The sequence below is a fragment of the Elephas maximus genome, chromosome 6 (genome assembly GCF_024166365.1).
Source record: "Elephas maximus indicus isolate mEleMax1 chromosome 6, mEleMax1 primary haplotype, whole genome shotgun sequence".
Classification (NCBI taxonomy): domain Eukaryota; kingdom Metazoa; phylum Chordata; class Mammalia; order Proboscidea; family Elephantidae; genus Elephas; species Elephas maximus.
The window spans coordinates 63,230,453-63,242,912 of record NC_064824.1 but is presented as its reverse complement, the minus strand read 5'-3'; the positions used below and the strand labels follow the sequence as shown (position 1 = coordinate 63,242,912).

The window sequence follows — 12,460 nt, the reverse complement described above, 5'->3', positions numbered from 1 at the left end:
TTCATTCTCTTGTACATAGGGTCACTATGAGTCAGAACTGACAGGATGGCACCTAACAACAACAAAAAGCAATTAAGTGGTCAAAGCAATCACTCAAAGGCTAAGTGTGAGGGGGTTGAGGTCATTGAGAGGAAGGACTTTAAGGCTAGTAAGGGATGGCTGGCTTGCTATGTAAAGTGCTACAGACTGAAGATGGGAGGGTGTGCATAGGTTATATGTAAACTCTATGCCATTTTATATAAGCGACTTCAGCATCTGCTGATTTTGGTGTCTGCGGGGGTTCCTGGACCCAATCCCCCAAGGATACCAAGGGACGACACCATTCTGTGTTGTTTTAAAACCAGTGGCTATTGAGTCATTTCCAACTCACGGCAATCCCATGCGTGTCAGTGTAGAACTGTGTTCCAAAAGGTTTTTAATTTCTGATTATTTGGAAGTAGATCACCAGGCATTTCTTCCAAGGTGCCTCTGGGTGGACTTGAACTTCAAATCTTTTGGTTAGCAGCCAACTGCATTAACTGCACCACCCAAGGTGCCTCAAAATGATTCAAAGTGTGAAAACTAAATGGAAACAAGAGTTTGGCTTAATACGAGAGAGGAAATATTTACTAAAGGTGGATAGATTTTTCTGGTGGCAGAGTTCACTGTCACAGCTGGTGGTTAGAACGTGCCTAGAAAACAAGTTGTCAATGATGCTGACAACCAGAAACGATTTGGTTAGGTGACTTTCAGATTTTATGAGTCTGAGATTAACCACAATAATTTCATTGTCACCAGTACTCTTTTATTTTGGGAGTTAGTAAGTTATGGGGCAAAAAAAAAAAAGAGAGAAATAATGAGTAGTTAAGCAATTTCATTGGCAAGCATTATTGGCATTTCTTTACCAAAAGTATATAATAATATGCATCCCTGGGTGCACAAATGGTTAACTACTCAACTACTATCACAAGGTTGGTGGTTCAAACCCACCCAGAGGTGCCTTGGAAGAAAGGCCTAGTGAATCTGCCTCCAAAAGGTCACACTTAAAAACCCTATACAGCGCAGTTCTGCCCTGCACACATGGGGTTGCCATGAGTCAGAATCAACTCAATGACAACTGGTTTGGTCTTTTTTGTTTTAAATAATAATATATCTTGACTCAAAGATCTCGGGATGATTTTTGACAAATTTATAAGGTTGGCTTATTGAAAATTAGATTGAATGAGTAAAAATATGCAGTGCAGGACTAAAACCCACTGCCACTGAGTTGATTCCAACTCATAGCAACCCTATAGGACAGAGTAGAACTGCCCCGAAGTATTTCCAAGGCTGTTTTTAATCTTTATGGAAGCAGACTGCCACATCTTTCTCCTGTGGAGCAGCTAGTGGGTTCTAACCACTAACCTTTTTGGTTAGCAGCTGAGCACTTTAACCACTGTGAAACCAGAGTTTCCTGAAGGACTAAAAGCACTAGTTAATGTTCACAGCTTAAAAAAAAAAAAAAAGCTTACTAGTAGAGAGACCGAATGATAGCCTGGTTGACTTTCTTATTCCCTCTCTATCACTTGCTTTCCTGTCATGCCTCTTGTTTATCGTAGGCAATTCTTATGCAAGAAGCTAAACGTAATTAAATGTGCAGGATGAAAAGATGGCACAGGCTCTGCTGGTACCCCCGGGACCTGAAAGCTTCCGCCTTTTTACTAGAGAATCTCTTGCTGCTATCGAGAAACGTGCTGCCGAAGAGAAAGCCAAGAAACCCAAAAAAGAGCAAGACAACGATGATGAGAACAAACCAAAGCCAAATAGTGACTTGGAAGCTGGAAAGAACCTTCCATTTATTTATGGAGACATTCCTCCAGAGTTGGTGTCAGAGCCGCTGGAGGACCTGGATCCATACTATATCCATAAGAAAGTGAGTGTTGATTTTATACTTCCTATAGCCTTTTTTTTTGTTTGTTTTTTAAATTAAACAGTTAATATAATTTTCTGGGGCTTGTATATATACTGCACCGTATTTTTCCTCTTACTAAAGACTTCATAATAATCTTTATTTCCACTTACTTTAAGCATAGTATAATAAGCAGAAACATTTAAAAGAAGTCAATAGATGGCTACAGTGAAGAGGCATGAATAGATGACCAATTTCTAGTTTCACAGGAATTGAGATGGTTAAAATTAAAACTGACATCAACAAAGCAAAATATCTGCTATTGCTGACACATTTGAGCACATGGTAGACAAGAGAACAATAGAAATGCAAAAAAGAGTCAGGGGCAGGTATTATACTTCTTATTTTTGTGTTCTTGTTTTGGCTTTAGATTTCTTCAACAATAGATTCATATTTTAGAGGGTAATAAATAAGCTTCTATTTAGCTTAGGAGTCCCTGGGTGGTGCAAACGGGTAATGTGCTTGTAGTCCACCCAGAACGGCCTCAAAAAACCAGTCATTGAAAACCCTGTGGAGCACAGTTTTACTCTGACACACATAAGGTTACCATGAGTCAGAATTGACTGGATGTCAACTATTTGTTTTTAAATAGGAAGCTAAAACATTGTGAAGCATGTTCTCCCAGAGATTTTTTTTTTTTTTTTTCTGTCCATTAACCTGGAATATAATTGGGAGTTTCTGTTCACCTTATTTAATTTCTCACAGGCTACATTCTGAAACACCTACATATTGTTAAAACATCACCCTGAGGAAAAAAAAAAATCAAGACTAGAAAACAAACTCAAGTTTTCTCCATCCACATATGACTCAAGTTACCAATTTTGACCATGTATCCCAAATGCTAAAATAACCATATATTTCTGTCAGAATTAACTTGTTTTGTAGTTAAACCAGATGCATGTTATAGGAAATATAAAAAATGGGTAATAGACTACTTTACGCTTTCTAATTGAATATTTTGGCATCTTATAATACTACAATTTATATTTCACATTCACAAACATAAAAACAGGTCTGTGTAAACTAAGGATAAATTAATATCACCATGAGTTGATTGCTTATAGGTAAAAGAAAATTTTGAACATCTTTATTAATTGAAACAAGCCCTTTTAAAAACAATGGCTCAAGAAATTGCCTTCTTTAAGCAAAATACAATTTAACTTTATAAGATTGGTGGTGGTGGTGTGTGCCATTGAGTTGATTCCAACTCATAACAACCCTACAGGACAGAGCATGACTGCAACATAGGGTTCCTTAGGCTGTAAATCTTTACAGAAGCAAATCGCCAAGTCTCCTCCTGCAGAGCTGCTGGTGAGTTTGACCTGCCAAACTTTCAGTTAGCAGTGGAGCATTTAACTGTCGTGCAGCCAGACCTTCTAACTTTATATCATTGGTAATGGCTAAAAGAAATGACAGTTAACCAATCAGACATGAAACTAGCCCCTGTTGCTCTAAAGCAGCACTTCTCAAACTTGCATGCACAGTCCATACACATCACTGGAGGATTTTGTTAAAATACAGATTCTGATTCCGTAGGTCTGGGGATGAAGCCTGAGATCCCGCATTTCTGACTAGCTCCCAGTTGACACCATAGTGCTGGTACCTGGGCCACGTTTTGGGTAGCAAAGCTCTAAAATACTTTATTTAAAGTCACAGAACTAATTTTAAAAAACAGGTTCTTTCTTTTCTGCTTTGTAGCTAGTTTCATGAAAAAAAATCAAAGGTGTTGCCGTTGAGTTGATTCCGCACGTGGTGATTCCATGTGGTACAGAGTAGAGCTGCTTCATAGGGTTTTCTTGGCTGTAATCTTTATGGCAGTAGGTCTCCAGGCCTCTTTTTCCCCCAGCGCTATGAGTTGTAATTGACCCGACGGCAACGGGTTTGGTTTTAGTCAAGTGGAAACTGTTTACGCCACCCAGGGACATTAGTTTCATGAGGGGTGGTATTTAATATGTATTTATATAATTATAAGAATAATTTATTCCAGTAATTCAGTATTGAATTGATAAGGAAATTTTTGAAATTTAGTTACTGTATGATTTAACACACACACAATGATAATGGTGAGACATCCCCCAAGACACTGGGAAAATTTTTCCTTTGAGAAATATTGAGTCAAAGTTAATATCTGCAAAGATATCCTCTAAAGACAGGGGCATGGTTTATTTTGAAGTGATTAAAAGTTTTTGTTACTTAAATAAAAGAAGTCTCCTTAAGAAAGGGAATTGATCAACTTGGAAGCATTAAGAAAAAAAAAGGGGGAGAATAATAAAGATAAAATATTAGCATTTCCGAAGGGAGAGAAACCTTAGACAGACCTTTAGCAGGAGGACTGAAAGTCAAGGTCACTTCCTTCTGGAGAGAGCTACATGGTGCTTACTAACTAAACGTTCCCCATCATTTGACTAAGGAGGGCAGCTTGCTGGGATTCCGCCCTTAGCAAGGAACATTGTGATTATAATTTGTCTTTCCGTACAAATCTGCTTAAAGGAGAGAATGTGTTGATTGTGCTGATGAGATCACTGTAGTTCATGTGATAGTGATATATCTCATTGTAAATGAAGACATTGACATCCTGATTTTATACATCAGATTTTTCAGCTTGTTCTCTGTGTGCTGACGAACTCGGTTTTAATTGCCTTCATGGAGGCGAGCCAGACCTGGACCCTGATTTATTATTAGTGATCTTGTCCCATCTTGGGAAACATCTAGCCAGCCTCCTAACAGTTAGCTTCACTGCTTTCCCTTAGTAACTATCTATAAGGATGAAAATTAAAGTGCTATTTTTTTTTTTTTCATTGAGGATAAAGGAAGTTTTTTGATTCCTAGGGTTGCTGTTGTTGTTGTAGGTGCCATCAGGTCGGTTTCGACTCATAGCAAAGCTATGTACAACTGAATGAAACACTGCCCAGTCCTGCGCCATCCTCACAATCGTTGTTACGCTTGAGCCCATTGTTGCAGCCACTGTGTCAGTTCCTCTCGTTAAGGGTCTTTGTTGCTGACCCTGTACTTTACCAAGCATGATGTCCTTTCCAGGGACTGATCCCTCCTGACAACATGACCGAAGTATATGAGACGTAGCTGGGAGTAGTTAGTTAGGAATAGTTAGTAGTTAATGTAAGTAAGTTAGGAATTAATGGAAGAAATGCTGGAATTTAAAAATGGAGCCCTGGTGATGCTGTGGTTAAAGCACTTGGCTGCTAACCAAAAGGTTGGCGGTCCAAACCCACCAGCTGCTCCATGGGAAAAAGATGTGGCAGTCTGCTTCCATAAAGATTTACAGCCTTGAAAACCCTATGGGACAGTTCTACTCTGTCCTACAGGGTCGCTGTGAGTCAGAATCAGCTCGATGGCATTGGGTTTTTTGGTTATGAAGTTTGTGTTAATTATATGGAATAATGCAAGTAAATGTCACTTTTAAAACTGTAAGGCATTATAGGAGTCCCTGGCTTGTGCACAGTTCAGCGCTCAACTACTAGCCAAAAGGGTGGCAGTTTGAACCCACCCAGAGGTACCTCAGAATACTGGCCTGGTGATCTGCTTCTGGAAGGTCACAGCCTTGAAAATCCTATGGAGCCCAGTTCTCCTCTGACATCCACGGAGTCATCATGAGTCAGAGTCAGAATCGACTTGATGACAGCTAAAAACAACAACAAGGCATTGTATACCTGTTTGCTGCCATTAATTAAGGATACATTTTACATAGTTAATTAGATGAGTAATATCATGATATATTTTTAATGGCATTTACCAGGGTAATAGCTTAAGAATAGTGACAGTAATAATAATAGCTAGCATTTTTTTTAATTCATACTGTGTCAGGCACTGTTTGAGTGCTTTAAGTGATATAAATCATTTGATATTCAAATAACCAGTGAGGCAAGTAATACTATTAGCTTCATTTTACAGATGGAGAAATGAAGCCCAAAATGGTCAAGTACCTTCCTCCAGGTCCTATTCCCATAAGTGGTAGGTTCCAGTCAGTCAGCCTCCAGAACCAGAGCTCTTAACTACTAAATAAAACTATACCCACTGCCGTCGAGTCGATTCTGACTCATGGCGACCCTATAGGACAGAGTAGAAATGCCCCATTGAGTTTCCAAGGAGCGCCTGGCAGATTTGAACTGCTGACCTCTTGGTTAACAGCTGTAGCACTTAACTAAACAATACTATACATGTTTTTTATTAATGCAGGCAGTCCCCAGGTTACGAATGTCCGACTCACGTACAACCTATAATTGTAAACCTACCCCATAAAGCCTATTATATTAGAAATTCAAAGAACAATGGTTCTTAATAACAAATGGGCATTAATTTGTGACACACATCAAAACATTATTATTATTGTCCCTGTATTATTATGTTAAAGATGTTTTAGTGTACCTGGAAGTGTTTCTTTAATGTTTTTATGCATAGAAAGGTACACTATATATATAAACATTTGACTAACTGGTGTTAGATATGAACCGTACCTAAATGTTGTGACTCGCATTCAAGTTTGACTTCAAGACCGATTTAGGAATGGAACTCATCCATACTCTGGGGACTGCCTGTACAATAAAAGGGAATGTTAAAAAATCGGTTGTGTCGTTTTTTAAATTCTCTGACTGAGGTGAACCTACCCTTTGTCTCCAGTAGTAAAAATTCTAGTGAACTCGTAAGGTATGCATTTATTTGGGAAAAAGAAGCAAGCGGTCTTGGAGAGTAGACAATAGCCAGTTTAACATACTGCCAGTTATAGCATTCCTGACCTTATTAGCAATATGTAGTGATTTTTTTTTTTAAGTCACATCATTATTTTTCATTACTTGGAAACCAAACTTTGGAATTGGCGTTATGTATCCCTCCCCCAATCATTTCTCAGCCTCTCAGGTAATTTTCAGATTAGGTACATCTCTCAATAAAAGCGGAGTCCCAAATTTCAAACTTCTTTTTTGTAATACCTTCACTATACAGGGACATAATTATGTTACTCCTCATTTCTCAGAACTCAAGGTTTTCTTTGTATCAGGTTGTTATTCTCCAGAAATAAGGTGGATTGTGTTCTTAAAGCCTGCTCTGTCCAACCAAAACAAAACCAAACCCATTAATGCTGAGTCGACTCTGACAACCTGTAAATTCAGTGAAGATGTCCTTGGCATGTCAGCTTTAATTCCACTAGTACCACCAAGGCTAATATTGCAGAAGGAGCAGAAAGTTCAAGGTTTAAAGAGTAAAAAATGTTCACTCTGCTTTTGGAGATCTTTCAGAACAAAATTCTCTGCAAATGTTGCAAGTATCAATTGCTTTTTTAAGGGAAATTATTTCAAAAAAACACATGAATAAACTCACCTTAAATTGTGGTGAACTTTTGTATGTTACTGCTGACACTGAATGTCTATACAGATCTACATTTTTTGACTAATAATATTAAATAATCTAATCCTATGAATTAAAAAAAAAAAACAACCCTTAATGCTTTTATGCTTCAAGAAGTCTTTCCAGTGTCAACTGTCCCTTGTGAATAATCCTGCTGCTAGTAAAGAAGAGTTTGCAAATGTGACATTTACAGAAAATGGTTGGTTAACTAATGGTTGGTTCCATGGTCTTAGACACAAAATGGCAAAGAGCAGAGAAAGTATTTTTCCTGCCCTTTATACTCACAATATAAATATTTCTACCTATTCAAATAGAGCTTTTTATCAGTGAACCTGAATGTATGGGGTCTAGCCCTTAGTTAAAGGGTGAAACAATGGATATATAAAATAGATGTCTTCAAGGTAAATGGCACCTTAAAGGTAAATCCATATTTAATTTAAAAAAGTATTTATTTGCAAACTGAGCTATTAAATAGTGTAGGGAAAAAAATGGAGAAAAAGTAGATTACAGGCTCTCTATGCTCAATGGCTTATAACAACTTCTGGCCTAGTTCTCAGAAGAACAAAACCTACAAGTAAATTGCTACTTGACTATAATTACAAGCAACATGTAAATGAGTGCAAATTAATATACTAAGACTTACTGGTAAAGGAAAACAATTAGGGAGTGATCAAAAGGCAGTGTGATTTATCTGGAAAGACATGATGGAGGAGGTGATTTTGATGGCTAAGGACATTTCCAGAGAGCAGGGATTCTTAACCCTGGCTGCACACTAGAATCACCTGAGGGGATTTTTTTTTTTTTTTTAATATCCATGTTTATGCCCTGGTGACACAGTGATTAAGAGCTAGGGCTGCTAACCAAAAGGTCAGCAGTTCGAGTTCACCAGCTGATCCTTGGAAACCCTATGGGGCAGTTATACTCTGTCCTATAGAGTTGCTATGAGTCAGAATCAGGTTTATGTTTATGCCCATCCTTCAGAAATTCTGAATTAATCTGGGCTGGGAACCAATATACTGGCAATTTAAAAATCTCCCCAGGAGGAGATTCAAATAGGCAGTCATGACTAAGAAACAATGATATAATAGTGGGTCATTCTAAGTGGAAACTTACTGTGAGGTGAAATGGGAGGGAGTTTGCATTAGATGACCTCTTAGGTACCACTTCACTCTAGGATTCTTTAAAACTCATTATTTTCAGTGTCACAGAGGGGGAGATTGACAGATTATGTGTGTGATTGGCCAGTGCATTGAATTGGCTAGAGCAGAAATGCCTCTGATAGGATAAAATAAAAGATGATCCTAGAGAGATGTGGCAGGTAGTCACTGGGTAGCTAGCTTAAATGCTAAATTGATGATCGTAGATTTCAGATCATAGGATTTTACATACAAAATGCCTTGAGAAATGATGTATTTTAGCCTAAGTTTCAGTGCAGCTGCCCCTTCTCAGCGTTACAAGCATATCTATAGACTCAGCAAAACCAGGTTATCGGTTTCAACACAGGGAGAAATACTACGGGAACAATAGAAAGCCATCATAAATTAGGAGTTAAAAGGTTTGATGTATTTAAAATATTTACAAAAGATTATTTATAGCAGTATGTAAAGAATAATTTGAAGAGTTACCAAAACTGGAGACAGATGGAAAGCTTTAATTAGATTTGGAATCTGTAAAGCTGCCTTACAACTTGGTAAAAAAAAAAAAAAAAATTGTGTAGGACCATTAGTTTGTATCAGTAAGTTGGAACCTTAGAGACAGATTAGAAAATAGTAAGTCATATCTTTATTTATAGCTATATGTTAACTTAGGGGAGAAACATCTGACATCTTTATAGTTATGATATACCAACTGGCTTAAACAAACTAGTTTGAACAAACCAGGTAAAAAAGTTCTTCATGTATGTAAACTCTTCAGATAAGCCACATGTCTAATTTAGTAATTCCTTTCTCATGTTTCTTTTTCAGACCTTTATAGTATTGAATAAAGGGAAGGCAATTTTCCGATTCAGTGCCACCTCTGCCTTGTATATTTTAACTCCGCTAAACCCTGTTAGGAAAATTGCTATTAAGATTTTGGTACATTCATATCCTTTTCATGTGAATTGTCTAAATGCCATTTCTAACAGTTGGTTTTAAAGAAAATGCCATTCTTATTTTTAAACATTTATAATATTCTTTGAAATAATGGTAGCATTGTTAGTTTAATTTGTGCTTATTGGTTTTCTGCTATTTATAAGAAGTTTATTATAGAATGACTATTATGACTTGTAATAATAAAACTTGTAACCATGATTGTGATTCTATAGATGAAACCCATTTGGGTAGTAGGAACAATAGCAGATCTCCCTCAGACTTTTTAACCCCAGGTGGATCACACATAACCGCTGCTTAGGAAACATGTCTGTGGGTGTTGGTATTATCATCTGTATTATCAAATGCTTGAACTTTTGTGCCTTAATTGGTTCTGTGTCTCTAGCACCTGGCTCATTCATTAATTCATTCATTTGGTAAATATTTATTAAGCTCCTATAATGTGCCTCTGTACCTGGTTTTTAATATATATTAAAAAATTGCTGAACTTCAAACTGTAACAATGACAGTGAAAAGTGTATGTAAAAGGGCTGAATTGGTGTGGATTATAAGAAATTTCTCATATGAGTGATGATAAAATAAAAAAGATCTTCTAAGTCAATGTTCAGGAATGAACATTGTATAAAGGCAGTTTCAAAAGTGATAAAGGAGCCTAGATGAAAAGTGAACGAATAGATGGGCAAGCAGTTGATTAACTTAGAGGCAGGGCGAATGGTTCTAGTAACTTTTCCAGATACATCTGGATTCTCTCATTCTGTGGCTTGATGCTGGAAAGTATTCACACTTTAAAATAAAAGATTTACCTCAAAATAAAGATAAGCTCCCTTGCAGTGAAGTCTGGATTGAGATTGCATGAAAAATTATACGTTTTATTCTCAGAAAGGCTTCAGAATTAGTATGTAACTATAGAATGGTTCAGGTATGGTGTGGACTAGGCACAGGAAGATAACTAGATGACTTGTTGAATTTCCCCACAGACTAAAGTGAAAATAAAAAGGCAGAAATAATACTAACTTACCAGCAAAAATAGTAACTCCCTTTATTCTTGTGTTGTAAACCCTAAAAGAACAAGTTACATCACTATGAAGCTACTTGAGTCTCTTTCTATGGAATTCTCAGCTATACAAGAAAAAAATATATATAACAATGTAATCTTTAATATACTGGGCTACACATATGGCTATACATTTATATGTTATACTCAGTAACCTTTTGTGAGTCAATGGAAATTTTAAATTATATCTGCAATACAACTTTACACTTACATCATACAATGAATTTACTATTCAATAGTCATTTCTCTTGCTGTGCTGTTTCAACAACTGATTGGAATGCAAAGTAATCCCGTTTACTTCAGGTAGAGCTCTTTCTCAATTAAATTCAGTTTTGTGAAGATATGACATAAAAAGAAAAAAGAGTGTACTAAGAATATATGACTACCTTTGAAGTTTCTTATTCATTTTACCATTGTTTTAAAACAAGTAAAACTAATTTCACAGTTAACCTATATTAATTGATACTTTTTTTTTTTTGGTATTGGACAAGTTGAAATAGCCATGATAATGTACTGGCATTTTATTCCTTAACTATAATCTACTTTATTCAGCATGCTTATCATGTGCACTATTTTGACCAACTGTGTATTTATGACCTTGAGCAACCCTCCAGACTGGACAAAGAATGTAGAGTAAGTAGGAATGACTTCTTGGAATGAGAAATGCACACTCAAATTCTCTAGCAATTTCCTTATATTATGGTCTGACTTAAGGTTTCCACTTTTTGAAGTCAGGCTAAACACTTCTGTCTAAGAAAATATTCCATAATATGAAAGATGACAAGGGTACTTCTTTGGGGGAGTTTTTCTTCAATGAGGTAAGTATTTTTTCAAGAAAGTCAATGATAATATCTGCTTAAGAAAGGTTGTAAGTTAGTATATGCCAGCTGGTAAACTAAACCAATCATTTAGCCCACAAGTTAAGGCTCAATCATAGTCATGTATGTTGAATATAATACAATGACTATTTGAGTAATTTGATGAATTAAATTATTATTTTATTTTTTTAATATATTACTATTGTTATAGTAAAACAGATTTAGGTGTTTAGCTCTATAGGATTATATTAGACATTTTGGTTATATGTTTTACTGTTATATTTAGGAAAAACACATTTATTTGTTTGAGGTATTTAGATGTCTGGGTTATATTTGGATAGGTAGGTTATCTAGACACAGCATGTATGCTAAAACACCATAGATGTGTTCTGTAAAAGAATAAAATGTCTTCTGCAAAACTGTGCTTAAAATAATAGGGCTTAAGGGGAAAAATAATCAAGGGTAGATCACTCAAAACTAATGAAACTTTGTAACCAGGGCAATAATAAAAACAATAACAACCCCAAATTAAAAAAAAAAAACACTGACCCAGTTAAACCTCTACCAACATTTGCATCTAAAATCACAGCTTCCATGGGAGAAAGACCTGGTGATCTGCTCCCTTAGAGATGACAGCCTAGAATACCCTACAGGGCAGTCCTGTGTTGTTACATGGGTCCGCTATGAGTTGAAAATTGACTCTGGCACCTAACAACAGCAACAGACCTTTGCTGCCTTAGATCTGAGCTTCACCTTTTCTCCTTTGGGATGGAAGCCCTGGGAGCATTTGTATGATGCCTTCAAAATAAAACACTTGATTCAGTACTTTAATGTAAGAAGAAAGGTCTAAGAGCAAGTAGTTCTTGAGGACACTAAGTCAGCCCCTGTTTGAACTAAAAGAAGGCATTTCTGTTGATTTTTAGCATTAGTAATAAGGTCTTTTTTTATTGCTAAGGGTTTTCTCTTCAAGTGTGAGAAAACTTCCCTTGATTATTTCAAAACATCAATATACTGGGCAAAATTGTGCACAAATTTATGCAATTTCTGCATCATGACATTATTCCCTTATTTGTCAGTCAAGTACGAGATTATATGTGTCAAAGAAACATATTTTATCATAGAACAGAATGTGTTTAGGTGATACAGGCTCTTTTCATATAGTATAATACAATGACCAGGTATTTGAGTGTTTTGGTGAAAAAAATTTTTTTCT

At 36.4% G+C, this 12,460-nt stretch overlaps 1 protein-coding gene across 8 annotated transcripts in view; it reads left to right on the top strand.

Moving 5' to 3' along the window:
* LOC126077736 (sodium channel protein type 3 subunit alpha) overlaps positions 1 to 12,460 on the top strand; it is a 123,842-nt gene that overhangs the window by 34,047 nt on the left and 77,335 nt on the right. For 6 of the 8 annotated variants that reach the window (XM_049887339.1, XM_049887338.1, XM_049887337.1 and 3 more), the window contains exons 3-5: positions 1,578 to 1,891; positions 9,250 to 9,368; positions 10,973 to 11,062. In XM_049887339.1, the coding sequence (XP_049743296.1) occupies positions 1,628 to 1,891; positions 9,250 to 9,368; positions 10,973 to 11,062 (473 nt within the window). In that variant the 5' untranslated portion in view covers positions 1,578 to 1,627. Of the gene's footprint in view, positions 1 to 1,577; positions 1,892 to 9,249; positions 9,369 to 10,972; positions 11,063 to 11,213; positions 11,248 to 12,460 lie in introns of those variants that run through there. The other 2 variants (XM_049887342.1, XM_049887341.1) reach the window with 2 other exon arrangements.